This window comes from Miniopterus schreibersii (assembly GCF_964146895.1).
Source record: "Miniopterus schreibersii genome assembly, chromosome: 1".
Classification (NCBI taxonomy): domain Eukaryota; kingdom Metazoa; phylum Chordata; class Mammalia; order Chiroptera; family Miniopteridae; genus Miniopterus; species Miniopterus schreibersii.
Window position 1 is genome coordinate 137,314,570 of NC_138101.1, and position 26,788 is coordinate 137,341,357.

General features: G+C 43.3%; 1 protein-coding gene across 1 annotated transcript in view; it reads right to left on the reverse strand.

The window, feature by feature from the left end:
- Positions 1–26,788, reverse strand: part of RYR3 (ryanodine receptor 3) — a 472,179-nt gene that overhangs the window by 242,728 nt on the left and 202,663 nt on the right. The window contains exons 5-11 of the mRNA XM_081119125.1: positions 26,544–26,622; positions 20,899–21,011; positions 19,924–20,023; positions 16,986–17,079; positions 12,475–12,549; positions 10,223–10,379; positions 3,509–3,682 (exon numbers count right to left, since the gene is read on the reverse strand). Of these exons, the coding sequence (XP_080975251.1) occupies positions 3,509–3,682; positions 10,223–10,379; positions 12,475–12,549; positions 16,986–17,079; positions 19,924–20,023; positions 20,899–21,011; positions 26,544–26,622 (792 nt within the window). The remainder of the gene's footprint in view (positions 1–3,508; positions 3,683–10,222; positions 10,380–12,474; positions 12,550–16,985; positions 17,080–19,923; positions 20,024–20,898; positions 21,012–26,543; positions 26,623–26,788) is intronic.

Consider the following 26,788-nt stretch of genomic DNA (forward strand, 5'->3'; position numbering starts at 1 on the left):
AGTTCCCTTGGGCCCATTTAGAAAATGGGACATTAACAAAGTTATTTTGCCCATATGCCCTAGTACTGACATATGAATCATCCTCGAGGCGCGATGCTTTGACGAAAATAAAATTTTATGTGCCACCGTGGTATGAATTACAATAAATTCCTTGGACCTAGATGGCCAATTTGAAAGGGTGAAAACATACTTTGTAATAGATTTTTCTCTTAAAGTGAACACAAAACCTTACTCTTGGCCATGGAAAAAATCATTTTTTTAGAGCCTTTTCCTTCAGAGATAAATTAAGGAAGAAGAAAGACATTAAAACAAAACCCTCTACTGGGATTAGGCTGGGATTTTTCTCTTGAAGGAGAGGCTGGTAGGGTTAGCTCAGTGTTGAACTGGGGGAGCAGCTCAAGGCGGTAGTTGGCTTCTCAGGGAGGCTAGAGAGGTTTGAAAGCACAGGCTCTGGAACCAGCAAGCTGAGTTCTAGTCCTGCGATGCACTTCCCAGCTGTGTGACCTCAGGCAAGTTACTTAACCTCTCCGCTTCAACTTCACTGTCTGCAAATGGACTTATCTTAAAGGGTTGTTTGGAAGATGAGACGATTTACATGTAAATCATTTAGCATGTTTCCTAGAATATGAGGTACTCAATGTCTGTTATAAGGGGCAGTATATTGCTAATCTCAGATCAGTTGCCTGGACTGACCACCAATGACAACAGGATGCAATTTTTGGGTGGAGCTAGCAGCTTCTGGTATGGAGGTTTTCCCCTTAAAAGGGCTGAGTATGTGCAGATATTAACTGGGATGGTTTGACTCTAGTTCAAATCAGGGTCAAATCTGATTCAAGTTCCTGGCATGGTTTCCTCTTGATGTAAGTGCAGGGAGACCATTTGTAGGCCCCGGGTGATTGAAGGTGGTGGTGGTCAGTCGGTCTACATGGCAAATACATAAAACATACAACTTTAGAAAGTATCTTTAGAATAAGTATTTTGGGGCTTTACTATTCTTAGCACAAAGAAACAACGTGTTTTCCTTTCCACGTGAAAATCTCTTCCTAATTTTTTTCTAAAGATATGTCCCAATATAACGAATTCACACAGGAAGTAGAATGTTAGCTTGCAAGAGTTTATGTTCATTTTTGAAAAAAGGCTTCACATCCCATCCACATACCATAGCTTAAGCGTCAGCAAAGAATGCCCTTACCATTGGAGTCACCGTTTCGAAGCATTACTTTGCCAGAACTTCCCAGCAACTGGTTAACAACGCTGCATTTAGATTTGACAAAACATTGCCACTAGGTTGGTTCTGGCTTCATTCCCAGCTTTCTGGTCCCTAAAGACCCAAATCCTTAGGTTTTGCTTGTTCATGTAACACATTCAAACTGACCAGCCAAATAAGAAAGTAATGAAAAATGGGGAAATGCAGCTGTTAGAATATTGCGGTTATGTCCCCACTGATCTCTGCGGCCCAGCTCCTAAGGCCCTTTTTTCTGGGAGGAATTCCAGAGCACAAGCCTGAGGTAGGAATGTTAAAGACGATACTTCCTTTAAGGTGTTACCCTTCATTAGGTTTTTCACTGTGTCTGTTCACCATTGGTTTTCCTAAGTTCCTGTTTAGTTTGTTTCATGAAATGCTTAACACAGGTTTGGACATCCTTTGAATTTTTAGAGGGAAACTTCGCCTGCTCCTCACGAAACAGAGCAGGGCAACCCTGTCAAGGGCTGAGCATTCAACACCACTTAGGGAGTTTCAGAAAACACCTCCCAAGTTCGCATGCACACTTCAGCAATAGGTGGACCTAGGGGACCACGGTTCTGCAAGAGAAAGGCAGAGACAGGCACAGTAATTCAACACCACAAACTGGGGTCTCTCCTAGTTGATAGGGTCTGTTGAGTAGGTTCCCTCCCAGCCAGAGTTACAGCTAAGATCCACAGATTCCACTCACTTTAAATGTCATTATTACCTTAGTAGGTATGAAAAATTGTGTGGAAGCTCTAGATAATATTATCACACTCATAAAGGATTTCATTTTTTTCTGTTAGGCTGGTAGGATAGGTGATGGGTTTTTAATTTATTTTCAATTTGCCCTTATTTCTAGGGAATAGTCCTTATTCCTGGGGCAGAACCCTTTTGGGGTTTGAGGGACCCTGAACCCCAACCTCTGTCTCCCTAGTACTGTCACACGGCCCACATCTCTGCTTCGCTCTTCTCCCTCACAGTTTCCACTTTCTGCTTGCTGTTTTAGCTCACAGCCCATCCACGGGCAGCTCGAGATCCCAGAGCAAACTGCGGGTAGAATTTCAAGTTCACGTTTCCACAGTTCCCTCCATTCTGGAATCTTGGCCCCTCAAGTCACAGAAACCTTGGCTGACCTGATCTCTAACCTGTCTCCCCAGCCCAGTGAAGCTGAAGCTAGCACACGTCCCCATTCTTTGGGGCTGCAACTCAGCAGATATGCTGGGGGAAGCGAAGACAGAGCTGGGACTCACCTTAGTGCACCTACCTTCTAATTGGGATCTTTAGGGCTCATGTCCTGGGTGCTCTGGTAGTTGAAACCTTCCAATGGGTCACTTGGAAGGTTGTGTGTGTGTTTTCCCAGCCTTTTTAATTGTTTGCAGAGGAAGGGTTTGGGCTCATACAAGCTGGTCTGTGTGGCCTCTTATTTATTCTATTTTCTATCTCCTTTTCATAATTTTATTTTCCATTTTCTGGATATTTTCCTGGTATGTTTTGCTTTACACAAAAGCAAGCTATTACCTCACGGTTTGCTCCAAACCTCCCTTCTTACCATCACCAGCCCTCTGGGAAACTTTCATTTCCACACTGGCTGGGATACCTGCCTAATCTGTACAACGCCTCCTAGAACCTCAGCTGGGACTCCCTGACTACCCCAACTGTGTTTTGTGAGGGTTTTCCAAGAAAAGACAAAGCCTCACCCCCCTGGCATCAATTTTATGGTTCCCATCAAAAGAAACTCTCTTATGGCAATTGACTTTCTGGTAAAAAGATGCTGTGTGCGTCCCAGCCAGTTTCCCATGACAGCAGGCCGTGACGGACCATTCCAATCTGGATACATTCTCTGTGGGGGCAGCATCATTCCACAATGTCTCTTCTCTCCGCATGTTGGTTCCTGTGGGCTTGTTACCATGCAATCTGCTTTTTCTCGGTAGAGATTCTATTTGGTCTCTATATTATGAAAACTGCACAGTAACTCAATGATCCGCTTAAACAGAGGGAGCAATGGTGTGGTTAATCCCCAAACACTTTACCACCAAAAGTCATTTAGTGCAGGTCTTAGAGTCCATTGAACAAATTCTACCCCCTCCTCACATATTTGCCATCTATTTAACTTTTTTTGCACTGAATTTGAGGTCAAAGTACAAACTTAGGCTGTATGATCTATTCCAGAACAGTAACTAAACATACATCACGCCCACCTAATTCTCCCAATCACGTCTCCTGCCCAGTTGCCTTCACCTCAGTGTAAAACCATTCTGGAAAGCCTTTCTGACCCCTCACCTTTCTTTTCAGGGGTCCCAGGCGGGATGTCTTAGCGTCTTGTGCTTTGTAGGTCACCCACAGACCGCTGGCTACATGCTGGACAAAGCAGACAGAATCTCCATACTTGATTTCAGGGACTCCCATGCCTTCTATATCTCTTTTGTGACTGGAATCCAATTTCTCCTTGATTTCCTATTTCACAGAAAATGAAAAGAAACAAATGCAAGCATGTCTGATTAAACAGGAATGTAACAGAAAACAAATCACCCATGCTGAATTTGTAAGCCAGGGAACTGATTACCAACATAATCACAATGTGTCCATCTAAGCCAGGCTTTCAGTGAGGCCTGCTTTCCCTATCTGCTGTTAATTGTAAAATCAATGGATTTCAGGTTTGGCTACTTTAATGATTATTTAATTTAAGTCCCTGGGAAAAGGAGACAGCTGGTAAGTCTCTCTTTGGTTCTGATTTTATATAATTTTCAGTTATATTTTCTACTTTTCTCATCCTGACTTACCTTAATAATTAACTCTTTATTGGTCAATTAACTTATTTTCAGCAAGTTTTGTATCTTCCATAATTCTAATGGCTTCAGGGACTTTAAATATATCTTCAAAAAATCAGTTATAGAAGTCAGCAGGGAACATAGACTCTTCAAGCAGGTAGGGGGTTACTGTGCCTTAAGTCTAATGCACAATTGTCATGTTCGCCTCCAATGGCCTCCTCGGTTGTGTGTTGCAGTCATGGGTTTCATCTTCCATTGACAGTTTCACTAAACTTATGAAAAAAGGAGCTACTGTGCATCAGGGGTCCCCTTGGAGACAACCTGAGGTGCTTGTCGCAGAATGAGTCAGGAAGTAGACCCAGGCATGGTAAGTCTGTCCCCTCCTCATCAATCAGGGCCTGTGTGATTCTACTCTATTTCCATTTCTTCTTGGCATCTGTGTTAAATTTCTCATTTGTAAAAGCCATGAGGCAGCATTTTTATTTTTTTACAGAATAAAAAATGTAGTGTGCTGTTCCCTCTGCTCTCATTCTTAATGATAGAACAATAGTAACATATGTATTGAGCTCTTACCATGGGCAAGGCAGTGTTCTAAATTCTTTACATACAGTAACTCTTCATAGCAGCCTCTGTTGTAGCTACAAATAATATCCCATTTTTACAGAGGAGAAAATAAAGGTAAATAATTTGCTCAAGGTCACTTAATAAGTAGTGAAAGGGCCGAGATTTAAATCAGGAAGTCTAGCTCCAGAGACTGTGCTCTTTCCCACTGCTCTAAACTCCTACTCATCCTTCAACACCCCGCTCAGATGCCACCTTCTCTGTGAAGGCAGAGTTGGTCTTTCCTTCTGTATTTCCCCAACACAGTCTCATTCCTCTACTGAGCAATTAGCAACTCTAATTGTAAATGTGCTTGTTTATATGACACTTTCCACTTGCCAGGCTATGAAAGAATCAAGGGGCATGGGCCAGATTTAAATTAATTTTGGATCCCTAGCCTAGAGAATCCAGCACTTATCAATTACTTAATAAACATATATTGAAGGAATAAATAAGTATATATATATATGTAATTTTCTCTTTCAAATATATTTTTCATTTCAGACCTTATTTCTTTCCCTTCACACCTTCATAAATGTAAAATTAGTTATTTTGCACATATTTGCAGGATCATTTTGAGCAATGTTAACACTTCCCAAGAAATTCTTATTTTAAATGTATGTTGAAACATTGGCTGGATTGTTAAATATGACTTGCTTCTCAACATAAATATTTCCAAAGGAACTTATTTCTGATTTTATTCCTGCTTTCCAATAAAAAAAGCCAATGGGAAAATAGAATTTGATATATTAGGACTTCTTTACAGGCAAGTTGTTAAGTGCATTTATTCTAAAAAAACACACACAAGAACAAAACAATGAATACTTGATTTTCACTTCAGAAATACCCATAATTCTGTAGACACTCAGGCCAGTAACACAGTTAAATATGTCAACTTTTCAACTCTAGCCTGTTCTGTAACCACAGGCAGTACAGCAAAATAAAAACAATACACAGTACAACAGGGAAATATAAATAATTACACCAGTCATGAAGAGCTCACAGTTAACATACTGGATGCTCCCAAACTATCCATGATGATGGACGTTTCATTTATTTTTTTCGCTTTTCATTTATTTAAATATGACTTTGCCGAAGGGGGAAAAAAATCTAGGATCTATTTTTCTAGAGTCTCTGAACTAAATAGATCATTACTCTTTATAGGATAGAGTGTCTCTCTGTGTCTTTGCTTTTACAAAATAGCATCAACTCCCAAAATTCTATGACAGTCACTGCAGTGGCTGCTTCTAATTTAATAGCGTAGGAGCAACAACAACAACAAAATCCTAGGCATACAGACAAACCAACTCCCTCCCCTGTCCTCGTCAGTCGATCCCTACAGTCACCGTGGGGCCGGCTGCACTGCTGGCGTTGCATGCACGAGGGAACAGACTCCCAGGTCACCCTCCTGGGCTCGTCGGACCTGCACAACAATCCTTCAAGACACAGTTCTTCGCCCCCATGTTTTATAAGGGACATGAAGGCTGAACAGCAAATGGCAGAAACAAAATTCACACCCAGGTTTGTCCTACTTCAAAGCCCATGGTTTTCCTTGACTGCTTATCTGGTCCACTTCGAACAATAAAATCTTGGGGAAGCATCAATTCAAGTTTTTACAATTCTTTGTAGAGTTATTTAAAATAAGACTTCAGGAAGCGGTGCTGTCTCTCTAGATGTCCGAGTCTTAAGGTAAATTTTTTCCCCTCTCCCTCCGTCTTTTGTTCCGTGCCCCTTCCCCAGATGACAGGGTGGTGAGGGAGCGGAGCAGGCCAGGACCTGGCACGAAGAGCGCTACTTCAGCACCAATCTTTCCACTGCGGGGTGCGCGGTGGGCCTGCAGGTCAAAGGGCGCCTGAGGATCCAGTCTGCGGGGCGCTTTGCACACCCAGCAGAGAGGGCAGCGGGCGGTTTCTAAAAGGCTGGCAGGGAAGGCAGGTTTGGCCAAGAACACAGTGTTCAGCACATAGTAGATATTTGGTAAACACTGACTGCATAGAATTTCAGGCTTTTATACACGGAGGGAAAATGTGCCCTAATCGGGAACAGTGATAACTGTATGCATTTATGCAATCAAGTAGGCAAAATCTGAGATTCCATCTCAATCATTTATTTAAGCCTGGCTTGAACATTAATTTACCCTTTTCTGAAATGAATTTGGTGTTGTAAACTGATGTTGAGACATGCCATCTAAACAGACAGTGTTGTCACAGATCACGTTATCTGACACCTCCCTGGGGAACGGCCTTGCAGTGTCAAGAGCATGGGAAATGATGTGTAATCAAGTTCATAGAAATGTGACATAGATGTTCAAAATAATAAATCTCTCTCCTTGAGTGTTTACAGGGAGTGTTATGACCCAAAATGATTACACCACGATGACAGAATACTTTTATGAAGATGGTGGGGATTAGAACACAATGGATTTCACTCTGTATTTTAGTGCGTGATCATGAGTCCCTTCAGCAAGCAGTTTTCAAACATACTGCAGGCTACACACTCTGCTGGGAGCCGGTGTTCGAACTAAGGGGGAGGCATGTGTGGTCTTGTCACCCGGGGCTCCTGGTTGAGCTAGTGAATGGGGACCATGAACAGGGCGCACTGGAGGACAGTGGAAGAGCTTTCCTCCTGCAAAAGGCATCTGACCCTCATCTGAGGAGTTCACTCACGAAGGTGTGTGGAGGGGTAGAAGGTGTTTTAGGTACAGGGTTAGCGGTGAGAAAAGTGAGCCTGTTGAAGACTGCAAATATTTAGTATGCTAGGGCTCAAGGCGACGGTGAGCAAGTGGCTACAGACATGATGGAAGGGCAGGCAGGGATCAGATCTTAATCTTCTGCGACAGACTTCAAAGGAGGTGCAACTCGATTAAGATCAAGGTGTCGCACAGAGCAGATGAGGGTCCAGGCCAGACCTAGGCGGCTGGAGGCCACTATCTCCTCCCACCCCCCTTCCGGATTACAGGAATAGCATGTGGCGCTGCAGTCTGGAGGCGACAATACCTCCCAGACCTCAGGTCTGATTTGGATCATCCTGCTGACGGACAGGGGACAAAATCGGGACCAGAGTCACGTTCCACTCGTTACTCTGTACAGGGCGGGGCAAAAGCAGGCTTACAGCTGTGAGTACGTGAAACACAGAGTTGTTTCTTGCATTATTATTTATTAATTATTGTGTTCTTTTCCATACAAACAATTCTAAACCTCCTTTTGCCCACCCTGTGTGTTTACACAGCTTGCTTAGAGACCTCAGTTTGATTCCCTCTGAGCGAGACCAGGCCAGTGACTGCAGCAGCTGCTTGGCCTTGTTCACCTTCCATTAAGGCCCAGTCACACCCTTGCTCAAGGTTCGCAGGGCACCTGCCATCTTCCTCTTAAAGGGAGCTTTCTAAGGATTTGAACACACACTTGCAGCTGTTCTAAGGTCCCCGATTTAGTACTTATAGCTGTCACAGGCTAACACAACCTGACAGGGAGCACGGAGTGGGAAGCCCATCGTTGCCAAATGACTCACTGCCCAGCTAACCTAGTGTCCTCCCCGAACACACGGGAGTCTCTTTTCTGCCTTCTAGATTCTCCAACATACAGAGAGGGTCAGAAGAATACCCCGCCCGACCCCATCAACAAAGGCAAAAATGCACCCTAGCTCTGCCTCCCGGCCTGTCCGCGGAGTGCCCCCAACCCCTGTGCCACCACCCAGACCCCCAAGTGCTCTCTCACCATCACCTGCTCTATCACATAACACCTGCAACAGGCAAGGGCAGGCAAGAGCTGGCAAGACGGCTCCGTGCCCTTGCACGACTGAAAAATTGGGTCACGATTTCTTTCTGCTGGGGAACATCACTATTCCCCAGCGAGGGAAGCGCGCTGGAGAGCCCACTTGAAGAGAGCCCGCACCAAGTGAGGTAAGAACACATTTACTAAGGAGGAATCTGGAGGCCCCGAGAAATCGAGGCATCTCTAGCGTTCTTCTCCGAGAGCTCTTTGCATGGTGCATGGCAGGACTGTGTGTTCCCCACACGTTCTCTCTCTGTGTGTAGTTTCACAGCTAATGTTCCGCTCACAGTGTCCCAAGGAAGCCCCAATCTCCTGTGGGAACACAGACCTATCTTGGCCTGCAGAGCCTAGGCCATTTTAACTTCAGCTCCTTTCAAATTAGAATGAAGCACAGCTGGGCTGAATACTGCTGCACAGAGGGTTATTTAAAACCTCTAGCATAATAACTCTAATAAAATACAACCACATTGCCAAGTGTCTAGGACGATGTGACTCCTGGGTGACTTTTACATCCAGCTCTGCTATGCTGGCAGCACCCATGGTACCTCGGTGACTTTCAGCCATCAGCTGCTTGTCTCCCTGTGCATAGAAGTGGAGGGACTTGGGACAATAGGCAATGAGCCTTCTGAGGGTAAAATATGCTCATAGGCCAGAAGTGGTGCCAAGTGGAAGGAGTGTTATGAGGACTCTCTATGGTGCTCTGAGCTTTTCTGGATTTCCCCAGAGACCAGGGCATAGCGCTGAGCCATGCTCCATGAGGCTGAGCCAAGAAAGGAGTGGAATGGAAGAGTTCCTTTGGAACAGCATCTCGCCAGCTGCCTGGAAGGCCACTGGATTAATCTGCTGTTAGAAGAGGAGCCCCCTTCTGAAACGGTAAAGACCTCAGTGTCAGCACATCTAGAGTGGGCTGAGGCGGCTGGGGCAGGGTGTTCACATAAGAAAAAAGCTAAGCTGCTGTTCTTAGAAAGGCATTTACTTGGACATCAGCCATGATGAGTCAGTTCTTGTTTTCCATGCCCCTCACCTCCCTTTGCCCACTCTCATTCCTGACAACCCACGTCCAGTTGTCTTTTAGGGGGAGAGTGTGATCTTGTTAGTCTCTGTTCTTAGGACCTTTCCATCGCTTTGCTTCATTGATTCTTTTAGCAAACTGTACTGCCCTAAACCACTTCCTGGAGGCCAAAATGTTTTATTACGCAGATATAAATTTGACTTTAAAATCCTGATTGTGCTGGGCATCTTTAAAAACAAACAAACAAAAGTGAGAGTAGCATGAAAGGGATGTGCTTAGGCAACCAGAATGAAGTCAAGGAACCAACACGCCACTGAAACAGCAGAAAATGAAGGTGATGCTGGTGGGGAATTTAGGGTGGGAAGCTCACAGTTCTTTTACTATCTGAAATACCGTATGGAAAAAGCCTAACTCTGATATAGTGACATTTTAGGGAGAAAAACCTATATGCCAGAGAGGTCTGCAGCCTAAAAAGACTATAGGACTATAGAATGAGGGAAAAAGGAATCTAAGCCCCCTGCTCAAAAACCACTTACAATTAAGTATTAAACAATGTTTCCATTAGCCTCTGAGCAACAATGTCCATTCCTGTGATCCTTTTGTCAGGTTTTTCACTCTCCTTTAACGTCTCTCTCACTTAAGATGTCATCTTTCATCTAAGATACTCATTCCTCTATGAGCTCAATTCAACAGGTAGAGTAAGGAGGTGATTATCATAGGTTTAATTTCCAAATGCTGCTTGTTCCAGCCTACTTTCTTTGCAGTCATAATTCTACTTGGAGGTTTCATAGCTTTGGCTTTTAGAACAAGGTCAAAGTCCACTTCGTGAGACCTCAGACCTTACCTTTGATGCCCTGAAAGAGAAGGCTGTGGACTTGGTGTCTGACTTTCCCCGGTCTTGCAGCATAAGGCCTTGGTCCTCGGTCAAGGCCAGGTAGTGGCCTGTGGTGAGATGCCGCAGCCGGAAAGCCTGGCCCCATCTGATGTTACTGCCGCTCCAGCTGGGCAGATGAAACGGACAAGAAATTGCATTTACACAAAAATATTTATCCTGTGCTCTCATACACATGCTAGCAGACTTACAACCCTTCTGGCGGTCATCCCCTAAGGGACAGAGCACCAGTCACCCGGTTTGCTCTAGGATTTCCTGTCTTCATAAAACAAAGCATAGTGCTCTCTTGTGACCTCCCTTAAACACCAACAAGGAACATGATCCTGGTGGCAGGGCAAAAGTTGAATGTAACTGGAAGTTCCAAGCTTCCAATTTTTCCTTCACTCTACTGAAGTAACTTAATGCAAAAACAAACAAACAAAAAACCACAAACGAAAACATGAAAAGAATGGGAAGGTTGCCTTTTATCTTCAAGAGAAATAGTAAAAATATTTGTGCAGCTTACACTTGCCAGAGATAGGGAGATAATAAAGAAGCCTGATAAATAAAATAATATTATGGTATATTAGAAGGCAATAAATTTTATGGGAGAAGAGTAAAGATGATTGATATAAGAAAGGTCCCATATTGAATGATAACCTTTATATGGTCCTACATCAAAAGTTTGGCATTCAACAAAAGTTACAGTAAGTGTCAGAGAGAAGTTATCCACTGAATAACCTGTAATATATTTAACTTTTAAGTTAGAATAAAATGTTTAAGAGAGACAGATGCCAAAATTTAAAGTAACTCTTCTCTTTATGCAACTCTTTGCACCACAAGTAAATTCAAATTACATTGTTAAAAGGCTTCATGTTTAGCATGCTGGGGAAATAAACAACTGTTACTAGAACTCTATAGACATACTTACTTTGACTTTTATTTTATTTATTTTTTAAAATATATTTTTATTGATTTCAGAGAGAGGAATGGAAAGGGAGAGAGAGAGAGAGAGACGGAAACATCAATGATGAGAGTCATTGATCGGCTGCCTCCTGCACGCCCCCTGCTGGGGATCGAGCCCGAAACCTGGGCATGTGCCCTGACCGGAATCAAACCGTGATCTTCTGGATCCTAGGTCGATGCTCAACCTCTGAACCACGCCCGGTCGGGCCTTACTTTGACTTTTATAACAGTCCATTAAGTAAGAACCATGGGCTAATATCCTGAGAACAAGAGTATAACTTTGATCAGGGCTGGAAAAAGAATGTAAATGCCTCAAGCCAGATAACAAGTAGGTGCTCCTTAAAACCAGTATTCCTTACGCCAGCAGCCTCCAGAGTTTCCCAGTAAAAATCTGAATGTATGTGTGTATGTATATAAGAGAAGTTGTAATATTTTCTTCTGATCTCTAATGAATTATTACGAGAACGCTTCATGAGAAAGGCTTTTACTCTGAACATGTTCAGGGGGAGAGTGAGCAGAGAGCCAGGGAGAAAGTTAGGGAGGGAGCACCCAGGTGGCAACAGTGACCCTCCTCTCTTTCCCCAAGCAGTTTCTCTCTCGCCTTACGTGCAGCTCCTCTCAGCAAAATCAAGGTCCACAGCTTAACTGGATCCCCTTCAGTACCCTGATGTTTAGAGACCACGCATTTTTACTCAAGCCTATGGCTCCAAAGTCTCAGCCTCCTGCTCCCTCCGTGCAGGTGCAACACTGTTTCTGACCAGTTCTGGTAACTACTGTTTCTTCACAGCTAAGCTCCCAGCAATGTTTTAGTCTTCCCTACCCCACGCCTTCAAAGCCACCACTCTGTCATTTAAAGCCAACCTTCCACTGGAGCCAACAAAGCTACTGAAAGGAAGATGACTTATCTGGATTCTAGAGACTCTGTTTAAGAAAACAAACGGGAGCAGAGTGCTGATGGCCCTCGGCAGGCAGTTCTGAGGTTGCCTTTTGTAACCCAGCCGCCGCAAGGGCGGCAGGCAGGAGCCGTCTGGCTTCAAAATCAAAACAGAGGTGTTGGAAATCATGTGTGTGTGTGCGCACGCACGTGTGCATGTGTGTTGTTCTTTAAATAAAAAGTTACAGAAATTTCAGATTTAGCTGTGGGCCAAGAACTTTTGAGAGCTTGCCAGGTGATAGGGAACAATGAAATATTTAAGAGAATGGACTGTGCCGGAAAGGTAAATAATCTTGAAAAGAGCACCACCCTGACCCTCCATTACCTTATCCGTAGGGGTTCCACTCTCCACAGAGATCTGGCTCGTGTCCCAGCTCCCCCAGCTTCGTAGAATATCCTCCTGTGAGCAGAGTTGGAGATTAGTTTCCGTAGGACACTGAACAGCACTGGGCAGGGGCTGCTCCCTGCAGGGGCTGCTCAGACACGGCTGTTTTTTTAAGTCAGCAAAGTGAAAATCAGGAGTCAAAGGGAGACACACTTTCCCCGTGTCTCTCACGAGGGGAAAAAAGTGCCTAAGGTGAGGGGACTGCTTGCCACATACATCCCGTGGACACTCACAGACCACCAGGTGTGCAATGAAGAAGATCGTCTCCATTTCCACGTCAGGAGTCAAAACAGCCCAATGTGGTCAGACCAGACGCTGAACGCTCTAGTTCTTTCACTTAAGTGCCTTGATGTTTGACATCTTTTAAAATGTATCTGCACTTTTGAAACATGTATGCAGTAGAGTGTGAATTCATTTCCACTGTTCTAGGAAGCTTGGAACAAAGCTTTAATGTCTATAATGTTCATGATTTTATGACTGTGCTGTTCTCTCCTTTCCTGCAATAACTTAGGCTTGTAATGCGTTTTCAGATAAAATGTTGATTTTGGAATAATTTCAGATTTACAAAAAAGTTGCAAGGATAGTACAGAGCACTCTTGTGTAGTCTCTCAGTTTCCCTTAATGGTATCATCCGACATGACAGTGGTACTGTGTCAAAACTAAGAAACCAGCGTTGGTACATCACTACTAGCTACACCTGAGACTTCAGCTTGATTTCACTGGTTTCTCCATTAAATTTTTTCCTGTTTCAGGATTCAATCCAGGACACCACAATGCACTTAGCTGTCAGTCTCCCCTGTTTCCTCTGGTCTGTTACAACTTCTTAGTCTTTCCTTGTTTTCCATGACCGACAGTTTTGAGGAGTACTGGTCAGGTATTCTGTAAAATGTCCCTCGATTTGGGTTTGCCTGATGTTTATCTGACGATTAGCAGTCTGCTGTTTAATCTGTATGATAGGGACCAACCTACCTATATCACAGATTACGAAGAATTCTAGTTGTCCCTGGATGATCTGGTATTCTAAATCCGGACACTTTTTGAGAATCTCATGACCTTAGGATAAGGCTGATCACTTAACTGCATTTAAATTCACTAAGTTAAATCCTTTCTCTGCCACAGAGGATTTGTATATATCACAACTGAATCACTGAAGCCCCAAAAGAACCTTGGTTTAGGTTTTTGAAATAATAGGTAACCAATAGAAATGAAGAAATGTGCAATTATTTTTTCCCCCCTCTAAAGTAGTAGTATAATTATGAGATAGCTAAAATACGAGGTGTGGGAGTCGGGCAGACCCGAGTTTGAATCTGTTTGCTGTGTGACCTTGGTCAAGTCCCTTCAGCTCTCAGTGTGTCCATTTTCTCATCTGTGAAGTCTAATGAGGGTACATAAATCACAGAACAGTTGTGAGAATGTAACATATTTTTAGTAATCAATGTGCCAAAAGATGCTCCCAAATACTACGCATTGTGGATTAATCCAATTTTTGTTTAAATATAGATGTTTACACATGCATAGAAAAACACATTTAATGGTACAGAAATTCAACGAAAAACTCTATTAACAATGGTTACCTCTGGGTGGTGGGATGACAGAAGACATTATAAATCTTTTTCAAATGTGCACATTATCGGGAAATACATGGACAGTATTAGGAAAGAAATCCGACATTACTTTACTGCTCTGACACCCCAGGTCACCCCTGAACCATGCCTAGCACAGTAATGATACTGCACTAACCTCCTCGCCACGCAGGAAAATGGGCTGGATTTTCACCGATGCTGCTCCCTCCTCAGTGAGGGCGGGAGGGGTCTCTGGGGAGAGGACAGACGGAGCGGCCCTAGGTTGCGGGATTAGGGAACGCTCTCCCCCCAACATCTAAAGAATTCTGGAAGGTCTGTCCTTCCCACCTAGGAAATGCAGGCGGCTTGTTCCATTTACTCTCTCAAGGTTACCGAGGTTGAAACAACCTGTTCCTATTCTCTAAAACGCCTACCCAAGGAGAGGAGGAGAGTGGGTGGTAAGCTGAGGTGCTTTGAAAGCTTGGCTGACAGCTTAGCCTTGACTTCAACGGCTTCCGTGGCTCACCCCAGGGGGCCTGACAAGCCAGAGGCAGAGCCGAGGATCAGAGCTCAGCAAGCTGCACTGATCGGGGGTTTGTGCCCTGGGAGAGCAGGAGGCCTCTCTATCCAGCCTTGCTGCTCCCAGGCTCCCTCCCCTTCGAGGGCACAGAAATGACTTCCTCCTGAAAGTCGGCCCCGTTGCGGTGGAATCGCTTGCCCGGGGTCTTTTAGTGGGTTCTCTTCCCCTAGTCCTTTGTGACTCCCAGATTTCAGCATTCCTGGCCAGCCGGGCAGTTCTGAGGACGTGCCTAAGGACATAAGACAACCGCGAGGCCCATCACTCACCTACCCGGACATCCGATATTGCTGCCGAGGAATCTGCTCTAAGGGACCAGCCGACACAAACCTTCAGGTTCCAGGTTAATAAAGAGCTGCTTACTCACCCCAGGCTCAACTCAACCCTTCGTACTTCTTTACAGAGGACTGGATTAAGCATTCTTAATCTATGCATTTCTTTTTTTCAAAATACAAATTAGATCCCGTGGAATCCTCGGCCAAGGGAGGGCCACCTTCGCTCTCGATTTAACGAAGGCTGCACGCCCGCTTCAGGGGGCCCGTCGGCGAACTCCTTTCCGTCTGTTTCCCTCTCCCCAGCACTTCCTTTCAAACGCCTGTCCAGCCTTTTCTTTCTGTCAGGATCTTGTTGAACCACCTGGCAGGAATGCCCACCAGAGGCCGAGCCTCTCCAAGCAGCAGAGTTTCTGCACAGGCTGCTGCCAATATGGCTCTAAATTTAATGACGGGGCCGGGGGGCAGGGGGTAAAGGGCCTTGTGCAAGGTTAGTATTTCATTTCCCCCGAATTCCTATTCTTAAAGGGAGAGCAGGTATGAGAAGAACGAACCCGTGAGTTCTGATGTATTCTATCTCAGATGCAACTCTGTAAAACTCACCCACAAAACCTCTTCATCCACCTGCAAACCTTCCCCTGATGCAGCGCAATAAAATATTAACGAGACAGTACGTGGGCTACTGCATCATTCGCTGTTTAAAGAAAAGGGAAAGGAAACTGCAACTGAACAGGATCACGGGACATTGGGTAGAGCACGGAATCCTGACTTCTAAGGGAAATCGAGTTTGCCTAACCACTGGACCAGTGCCAGGAGGCAGTGAGTGAATTACTCTGGCATCTGCCATAGGTCTGGGCTTTGTGTGTGCTAGACACTGCTCTGGTTCCCATGTCACATCTGGCTCCCAAGAAGGGATATTCAGAGGACAGACTAAGAGGAGACTCAGAACAATAAGGGACACATACTGCCAATGGATGGTGTCCAAGATGTACAATAACATGTTCCAGTTCTTTGCCTCCAGGGGTCCTGTAGTGCATCAAATAAGGAATAAGCTCTGGACAGAGTCAGCAGCTCTCCTCCTAGGCTCCCATCTACCATCAACCAGTGTGCAACCTTTGGGTAGGAGCCTGACCTAGATGATTTCTAAGTTGTGTGCGTGGATGTGGTCCATGTTCCTAATAAAGTGAGACAGTTAACACAGTCTTTTTCAAATGCACTAACACATATATTACTGCTAGGATACCAGAATCAATGCCATCCCAAATTCAGTCTAATTTGGTTCTGAAATTTGACTTTTTAAAATATATGTATATAAGATTTCCTTAGTTGTAGGGGCCAAGCTCTTTATGCTCTACTCCTCTGATGACAAGCAGAATACTAAAGCATCCTTCAGTGTGAATCTAAGAACTGTATTAATAGCTTCCATCTTTGGGTTTGGATTCCTGAAAAACATTCACTGAATGGTCAACTAGGGGACCAAAGATAGCATCACCCTCAGCAGCACCATCTAAATGTTGCCCTTGGCACAATTCCCTGCTAAATTCAGCTTCTTCTGGATACTGACATTTGGTTCCTCCAATCCTATTTGGTAATAAGCGAAAGGGAATTACTAAATTCCACCTTACTTAGCTCACGAAAGGGGAATAATAGTGATGATCTGCCTGTGAAAAGCTGGGTGGATAATTTGTGTAAGTGCCCAGACCCACTAGAAGGGTTAGTTTGATTTCCAGTACCAAAATGGGTGCTTCAGTCTACAATTAATGCTACCAGAAACTCCTTAGATACAGGAGCAACCAAAGAAAGCAAAGGGGTTGGGAAGCATTATAAAACTGCTTGCTGAAGAAGCAGTGTATGTATATACCTGTGAGTCACTCTAGTGTCCTGCCATTTCTGTTTACAAACTGCAACCCATGGTTGAAGTGGGGTTCACAACTGACTGCCACTTAAAGAATTCATCTGTGGCCACATCCAAATGCAAGTGCTTCAGCATGAGTCATCCGAGGCTGGAGGCTGGCAGGCAGGAGGAAGCTGTTGGCTTACCTGTGCTGGGAGTCATTCTGGTCTGTAGATGGTATCGTCAAACACTCATCATGCCCATGGAAAAGACGTACTACATGCCCACCAAGCAGGTATCCTGCAAGAGAATCATATTCTACCATGAACTGATTTGTGCAGGTCTGACTCAGTTACGAAAAACAGCGAGAGAGAAGCGTTTTGGAAATTACAGATTCCAGGAATTCAGGCCTCAGGCAGAAAATACAAGAATGTCAAAACAATTCTGACATTGAAAGTTAAATAGGGTTTCAGGGATGAGCAAGTCCAACATCAAAAGGTAAGGTGAAAATAGTGTCAATTCATATCACTAAACACCAAAAGGAAAATTGAGTTGCTACTGTTAGGGAGATAAGGATTTTCCAACTGCTTGTGATGTAAATACATTCAACACCCAAATCCTGGATGAGCTCCCACAATCTCACTGCGCGCTTCCTGGCAGAATCCAAATCAGGCTGCAAAAGTGCTGGGGGGTGTAGTGAACTGTTATTAAAAGTTGTCATAGGAAAAGCGAGCTTTCGAATGCATTTAACAAACACAGATCGAACCTGGACACTAATCCTACCACATGAAGGGGAAGGCAGAATGACATTCCAGCATTCCTGAGCTGACAAGCACAGATGCCACTATCAATAAGCTCTGAGATTTTAGAATAAGGAATCTGAATAGCCATGGAGTTCAGAGATGGGCAGGAAACAATGAGATTCGAGGACATGATGACCAGTTAGTCTTCAAATAAGTCCTGAGCCTTAATTCAAAGCACAGGGTCTGAGCTTTACCTTGTACAAAAAATGGCCAATTTTTTATACCACTGAATTAAACACTTCTCCAGGCTAGTCTGTTCTCAGGAGACATATGGACTTAATATGCTCCATGTCTGTATTAGGATTTTTTTTTTTTTAATCATATAATTAAATCACCTTAGGGGCTTGTGGAACTATTTTGGGTATTGGATGAAAACAGCAGGAATGAGAAGTCACGCCGGAGGAAAAAAGTGTTATCTGTGTATCTTGTGCAGGGACAACTTGATATTCCCTTTCAATTTTTCTCATCTAGGCAAGGAATGTTTTTCTTAAACTTCCCCCAAACATTCAGAAGTCTTTTTCTGTTTTTCCTCTATCTTATTGTACTAGTATTTCCAGGTGCATCTTTTTTTGCATTAAAATAATTCATGATATACTGTAGGGGGACTTTAAAAAAATGTTTTTTATTGATTTCAGAGAGAGGAAGGGAGAGGGAGAGAGACAGAAACATCAATGATGAGAGAGTCATTGATTGGCTGCCTCTGAGCCCACATCCTGGGCATGTGCCCTAACTGGGAATCAAACTGTGACCTCCAGGTTCATAGGTCAGTGCTCAACCACTTAGCCACACTGGCCTGGCTGTACGGGAATTCTTAATAGCCAATTTATTTAGAAAATTAAAATCATCTGCAATGATGCTCTTGATTAAATTAACTCTCCATTGTCTCATGATGGGAGGCCATGCCCCACATGGAGCTAATCATTTACAGTCCTCAGGCTCCTCTGATCAATATTCTATCCACACCGAGAAAACTGCCAAGTGCTGGTACATCACAATGTTTCTTAATTAAAATATGCAGGGCGATAGTCAGGAAAGGAGGGTCATAATGAGGGTCACTTACACTCTCAAGGGCTGGAGTGGTTTCTCACCAGTGGATGCTGACCGGCCACTGTCTACAGGGCCAGATGACTTGAGTGATGAGCTACCCAAGGGCACTCAACACTTCTATAAGGACAACATGATTTGCAAACACATCTTAATTAATCTCCACAAGCCCTCTGTTGGGGCTGGGAAATAATTTTATTCCTACAGCGAGCGTGAAAATTTAACATGGGAAAGATTCAGTCAAAACTTCCTTGGGGAAGATTTAAACCCAGTTTCTTGATTCCTCAATGAGAGGGAATGACTGACAATCAACATGGGGCAGTGGGTTCATTTTGGAATAATACAAGAGAGCTAAACATACCCTGACCTTTTAAAGCCTGCCACAAGTCGCTGAGAGAGTTAAGTCTGTTCTTTCCCGATTATCAGCTTAGCTATGATGCTGTCTGAAACTATGCCGGTATCACCCTGACACTCCGTTTGCCATTTTCAAACATCAGATCATAAGAGGGCATCCTCAGTTTGAAACTACTAGGCTTAAAAATAGGGTTGAAGTCTGCGATGTATTTTTAAAAAATCTGATCTTGCTCTAAAGTGCCACAAGGCAATGTGATAACCTACAGGTCACTGGCCCTTGATTACGCTGCCCAGTTGTGATATAACCCACGAGTAAGGCAAGGCCGGTCTATTTATTACACAGCTTGAAAGGTGCACTGACTGCCTGGCTCCGAGAAATAGGGTATGTCGAACAAGCTTTGATGATCTTACTTCCAAGGGAAAAATAAAACAATGAGAATATTTCATTTATTATGTTTCAATGGCCTTCCATAAATACAAGTAGAAACAAATGGCCGAATGTACTTTTCTTACAAAGTCCTTCTCCCACCTGTATGGGGAGATGCACTGGGAAGAAATATTAACAATATCACCTTCCTGGCAAATAATCTCCTCTAAAATTGAAGTTGCTGAGGTCTGTACACTTATAACTATAACCATAAATAAAAGTGAGAAGTCAGTGGGTGAGGGAAGGTGCATATCCAAGTCCTAAATGCATCTAGTGCTAAAATAATAGCGGACTCCAAAAGATTATAAAAATAGTTGCAGGAATGCTCATGTAATCAGAAATCAGGACAGAAAATAATCCATACCAATGTCAGAGAAAGGAACTCAGGTGGACTAAAATGATGCTAACTGTGAATCAAGACATCCCCGTGGGAGCTGGGGAGCGGCAGACAATGTCAATATATACAGCACAACACACACTGTCAGGCTGGGGGCTGCACGCACGCACAAAGCACACCTTCTTCGATGCTACTTCCCGAGCACGTAGGATGTACATTCCAGAGTGTTTGCATAAAGGAGGCATCCACTTGTATGTTCGCACTGGATATTGAGAGGTGCTGTGGCAGAAACAAAAATGAGACATCCTTTAAATCACTTGGCCAGTCCTGACAGCAGCGGCTCACCTAGAATTTCAAGGATTGAATTAAATAGCCTCAGTGTCACCTGGCTCTTTCTACAGAGCTGTGAAAGATGTCCTCACCCAATCTAGAAGCGGCTTCAAAGTGGGAAGCTTTATTCAGGAAAGAGGGAGCATTTAGCTACAGAGGTGACAGGCAAATTTTGACTTCATCCCTTTAGCTGGATCCCTGATTCAACAGGAATTTATAAAATGCGTATTCTTGGTAGGGTACAGGAATCCACAAATGGGAAAATTTTCTCCAGTCTTCGGTCTAGGCAATATAAAATCTGCCAACAGGATTGGCAATAAGAAGCTTAAAAACTTATCTCTGACATGTCTCTGACCTTCAGGTATTCCACACACATGCCCCCTCCCCACCAAGGGCTTGATGTCATGCTTGCCCAGTAACTATCCCCAGGTGCAAAATCTCACCTGCATCTTCCAACCACCAGGATATCTCACATGCTGAAACATTTTAAATTCTTTCTTTCTCCAACATAAGCTTATTTTCCTATATCTCATTCTTTCAGGCCTGTTCTCCACTGGACAAGAGCTAAGCAATGTGATAAATTCACAGTAATGGCAGCTAATCTGTAAATAGTCGGCTTTCTCTGGAGATGCCTGGTGCATTTCTGCGGCGTTTGCTGGGTGCAGTATCTTATGCTGAAAGGCTAGCTCCAGTTAAACTGTGGGCCCCCTGGCAACCTGGCCGGGGAGATTTAATCACCTGTTGTGGCTCTGTTCTCCTGGACCAACTGTCCCTAAGGGAACACATTCTGAAAATGAATGACTCCCGTCTTAAGAGGTACTTACAAGGTATCTTTCAGAGGACACGCTGACAAGGATGAGGTCATCCCCAATGCGAACTTTTTCTCCCTCGGACCTCTGTTTGGAAGCGGGGTGTATGGTCCACCAACAGGCTTCTCCTACATAAACACTCCTTGAGTTAGTCATTGTGTCATAGAAGCCATTGTCTCTAATTCTGTCCCTCATTCTGTTTGCTCCTGATAGGAATCCCTCAAACACACACATACACACACACACACACACTCACTCTCTCTCTCTCTCTCTCTCTCTCTCTCTCTCTCTCTTTCTCTCTCTCCAGACCTCAATTTCTATTTATCTATAAGCTTTCCAGTTAGCCCCACATCTGCTTTGGCCTCCGTCTATCATTCTCATTTTCTCTAGCGAAAGGCAGTGTTGGGAACAAGTCTTGGAGGCCAGGAACTACAGGCACCTGAGCATTTTTAATACATATAGAAAAATGCTCTCTTCGCAGGCACTTACAAATCTTTGTTTTAAGAACTGACTTCATTGGACAGCTGACCACTTTCAGACTTTCTCTTTGCCGCACCCCAGTGAATTCTTCTAAAACATCAATATCTCTACTGAAAATAACGAGAGATTTTCAAAAGGCCGAAATCTATAGGAACTAAGATAGCAGGTGTGACATTGACAGCAATGAAAAGAAACTGACATTTTGAAAGGAAAGAAAGAAGACAGATGGTGTTAGCCAAGAAAAAGCTACCTCTAGTCTTTGGGTAAGAAAATGGATGAGAGGCCAATCTCAGGAAATAAGGCCGTTCCTGCTGCATATTCCCCAGAAAGTCTCTGGAACTGGAGGTCACAGCTACTTGTGAAGGTGACAGTAGAAGATGGGGGTGAAAACAGGAGGATTGGCTGAAAGTTTTAAAGGAACATTTAACCCCCTGCTTCCTTTCTCTCTGTCCTGCACAGCCAGAGAGGTGACTCTTCATTTTCCACCCAACAGAAGATTAGTTCAATCCACGGAATGACAAAACCTCCGAGGCCTGGTTTTGGAAATACTAGGCTCTGTCAAACACAGAAGCAAAGAATATTGAAGGTAGAGAATAAATAAAACTCCATGTCCTGATTATAACCCCCAGCTCCCTTCTCTTTGCCTCCATCCCTCAGCTTCCAGAACGCCAGCTGCGATGCTGACCCCCCCGTCCCCCCAAATTAGAGGATTACTCTTTAAGGAAGCCAAATAGCCAAGATAAAAGGCACTGCTGTTTGGGTGCTTGCAGTGAAGCGCCTAGGTCCCATCCGGACTGCCTGAAAGTGAGGTGAGAGAGGGCAAGTCAGCCACACACTCAGAGCTCCCGGTCAGCTTTCACTGCCCTGATCTACACCTGAGCGGAGACACAGGGTCACCTGGCTTCTGAGGGAGGTCTGACATGAATGACAGGAACAAAGCAAACAGCGCAGAGAGGGGCATGGAGAAAACAGGGATTACACAGAGCCAAAGAAAACTTTTTCAAAATCTTATAATTAAATAATCTTAAATAGATGAGAAAAAGTACTTTAATGAAGCAGTAATGAACATATCCATGAAGGATCCTTTCGAAGAAAATCTCTCTGATCCCGAAAAAGAGAGAAAGAAAGGGTGATAGGATCGAGTTGAAAAATTCTCCCCCCCCCCCCGCAAAAAAGAATGAAGAAAAACCAAAATAGGAGTGAAAGGGAAATTAGAAAACCAATCTAGAGAATTTCCAGGAAGCAAGAACAGAGAAAACAGAGGAAATTAACAAAGAAATATTAAAATGTTCCCAGAGCTGAAAGACAAGCATTTTTCAGATAGAAAGTGCCTACAAAGTGCCTAGCACAGTGGGGAAGAGACACCCACACCAGGGCCCATTCCTGTGAGATGCAGAGCAGAAAAAAATCCAAGTCCAGGCATATCACTATGGTATTTCGGACATCAGGGAGAAAGAGAAGATCTAAGTGGCTCTCAGAAAATATAAGCAGGCCACACACAAAGGATCAGAAATCAACAGCCAGACCATAAACCAGGAGAAAACAGGCAAAAACCTTCAGGATGTTGAGAAAAAGAAAATGTCCAATGCAGAATACAGTGAATTACTTGTGAAGCTGAAATTAAGAAACTTTCAGATTACAACTGACCTCTCATGAATCTTTTCTGTAAAAAGCTACTGGATAATGGGATCCACCAAAGTGAGGTGGTAAACCAAGAAGGGAGGAAAACAGGAGATTCCGGAAACATGGAGCCTAGGGGAGGGGGCAAAGGGAGTTTCCTGGGTGATGGTGGATGTTTCTAAGAAGATGAAACCGACAGAACAGCTAACGTGATTGAATCTAATCAGGGGAGAGCGTCAGTTCTATGGAATAGTTTAGAAATGAATGAGTGATTGGGCCACAGAAAAGAAAACAAACAAATAAGGCAATTATTAACTACTGGAAAAACTCAAAAATTATACAATAAAGTGAATGAGCATAGTATATAATGAGTCTCATTTACAACTAAAAGTCACAGTCATATCAATATGAGTAGTAAATATATTGGGAGGGTGGGAAAAAGACAGGGAAGAGTGGAAGGTAAGAGTTATTTGTTATTCATTTGCAACCAGTGATAGGTAGTACCTAATCGGGAAAGAATAACTAAATAGTATTATGTTATTCATAAACGAGTGGTAAACAATATAGGAACTGAAAGTAGATGCCCCAGGGAGGCAGGAATCCAGAACAGGAAGGGGGGGAGTGGGGGCGGGGCAGGAGACTGGTATTTTCAATCAGTGTAGGAAGAGTCTTTATTTCTTTAAACTATGCACAGGTATGGCTGATTAAATTTAAAATTTCATGACAAAAGAGGCTAATCTCTACATTTGCAGGGAAAATAATGTTTACATCCATTATGTGCTCTGGGCCACTAAGGGCATTTGGGAAAAAGTGGGTCATACACAGGCACATGGGGAACTAGTCTACTTGTTTTCCTGCCCTCTCCTGGGAACAGCTCAGTGGTCCCAGATTCAACAGGATATGGGCCAGTTGATGACCTTAAAATACATACAACACTAAAAGCACTTTTTTTCATATTTATTTCCTCCTAAGTTGAATTCTAAAGCTATGTCTAAATGCTAAAACCAACAAAAACCCTTAAAAGGGGAAAAGAAAGAACTCAGTAACCAAGGGCAAAATGATCACAAGTTCTCTTAAATAAGTCAAACCATTTAATATCCTCTATCTAAGGGGGATTCCAGAATTGTTCAAGAAACAGCCTCCAGACCTCTCACATTTTCCTAGAGATTCAACTCAACCATTGAGCATTTACTTGTTTGCAACCCAGAAGAGCTTCCTGAGCCAAAGGTGCATTCACAGGATGACCTGGTAGGAGGCAGAATGGCACTCTGCTGGCTTCAGAGTGAATCTCCTCCTGAAGTAAGAAGACTCCCCAGGCAATACTGAAACTTATCCGCGTTGTACACGAATCCTCCTTCTCCCCCCCACATACCAAGCCGGCCTTCTTCAAGGAGTGTATGAAATGGGTTCGGGTGAGGGAGGTAAAATAAATTATTTTAAAAAGCTCTAGGTTTCATGAGCAGCTGGCCAACCCTTTTCCAGCTGTCTTCTGCCAAAGCCAGCTTCCGATCAGCCAACTTGAACTTGGGTTGGTTCATCGTTCATCTGTCGGCAGAAGTCACACCACGTCTATTTTAGGAATTTAGAAAAGAGTGCTGGAAACAGTAATACCTGATGCAACTTCCCTCTATTTTTATTGGAGGCTCTAATATTTAAACAAAATAGGTTTCCTGAGCACGTGACTAGAAAGTGGTATTTCTCAATTTCTTCCCAACTCTCAAAAAATCTAACGTCATTTTATTGATGTAAATAGTGACCTCATACAACTTTTCTGATTACATGCTTCTAGGCTCATAGCTGGTTTATATTAGAGGCCAACTTCCATTCAGCGAGTGTGGTACTTCACTCATTTTATAATTTTCAGAAAATGTTGAGGACATCTTAGAGGAAAGTATATTTTAAGAATAACTCTTTAGCTGAAAACAAAGCAATCTCAAATCAAATTCACATATAATCTTATTTTAGGGGGAAAAAAGCCATAATAAGCCAAGGCAGGCCTATGTTTCTACTTTGTACAAAAAGGAGAGAAAGGGCTTCTCCTCAGGCATTCTTAGACACCACCGTGTAAGATGCAGAAACAGCAGGTGTGCATGGTTTAAACTCTAGATTTTTGTCTACATCACCTGTAAAATCAGACAATCTGCATCACTCCCTTATGAACTGACAGTTTTAGAACACCCCCATGGACTTGTGTTCTTTGGCTACCCAACAATGAAATCTCCTCCTCCGGGGAAAATGTTACGATGTTAGACTGCATCCGTGAAGACTCTTCCTGCGCCGTGACCCAGGCTGTGTTCCCTTCCAGGTCTCTCTTTGTTCCTGCCCTTTTTCTAAGCCTGGGGCTTCAGCTTTAGAGCAGGTTCTACCCAACATTCTTCCAGTAAATTCTCATTCCACTTGAGTTAACCTGAATGAGTTTCTGCTGTTTTCAACCAAAAATCCTGATGGGTATATAGCCCAACCTCTAAACTGAGCAGAAATTCCATATGTACTGCCCTTGGCAGATGGTCAGATTGCCATGAATATTTCCAGCTGCAGGGAGCCCCCTATAGCCCAAGGCCAGCTGTTCCTCTGCTGGGTAATTGTAGGTATTACAAAGCGGTTTCCTTCATTGAGGTGAAATATACCTCCTTTCAGCTCCTACCCACTGCTCCATTGGTCTTTGGGCTAACCCACAGCAAGTTAGACCCTTCTTTGATACTATAATATAAATAAATATTATAGTTACTTTGACTGTCAATATTTTGACTAAGCTAAAAAAAAAGTATATGATATATAGCACAAGTGGTAAGGAACAATTAAACCACATTAAAGTATATAGTGAGAACTTTATTTTCTTTTTCTCACTCCTTTAAACCTTCTAATTCAATCAGAAAGTTTTAAGTTGGAGCTTCTATGTCATGAACACAAATATTTCCTAATATTTGACAACATTGCTTCAATAATTTAATGACATGAGTTTCTTTTCATTATATTTACTTTTATGGCAAGCGATATCAGTTTTCTACTTACAGCAATGATATAAGCTTTACCTTTAAAACTTTAAGTACAAAGGTAAGTGAATTTAAAGAAAAACGTAAAGTAAATGATAATAAAGGTGATCCATTGGGAAGGTAAAACCATGACGGCGGGTGTCACTGACATTTGAAAGTACTGCTTTAGAAACAGCTGGCTCACAGCAAATAAAACGGGACCACTCCTTCGATCCGGACACTCTACTTCATTATTGCAGCCCTTACTGTGCTATCTGTAGTTTTTAGCAGTTATTCACTACCACTGGTTCTTATCAGTAATAATTTCACTACTAATTTTCACAACTTAACCCTAAAAAAATGTTTTTCTTTGATACTGGCAGACTTTGCTTAAACATTACATTCTTATTCTTAGTTCCTATGTTTCCATCACACATTCTTTAGCAGTCTCCAAAATTTTATCAGACCTATTTCTTGATCCCACTGGTTAGCTGGTTTGGAATCCCAAGAATAACCTATTCAGTATCCTTCTCAAGGGTCCTTAGCCCAAGGCCCCACTGGGCAGGAGATCTGGGAATGTGGACTTACCTGAGGCATGTTCCTGTAGACCTACATCAAAGGCAAGTTTATCTGTCTGGGATCTTGATGTAGTCAAACATGTCAGATACTGTGAAACAAGAGCAGATGCTAGTGAAGTCATGCTCTTCTGTCAGGTCCTGGCATCTTACCGCTAGTTGGCTCCCAGCTGTCAATGTCAACACTGAGCTACTGTGAAAAGGGCTTATCTTGTCAATTATTATACTGCTTTTGGAGTATACTTTTATAATATATTT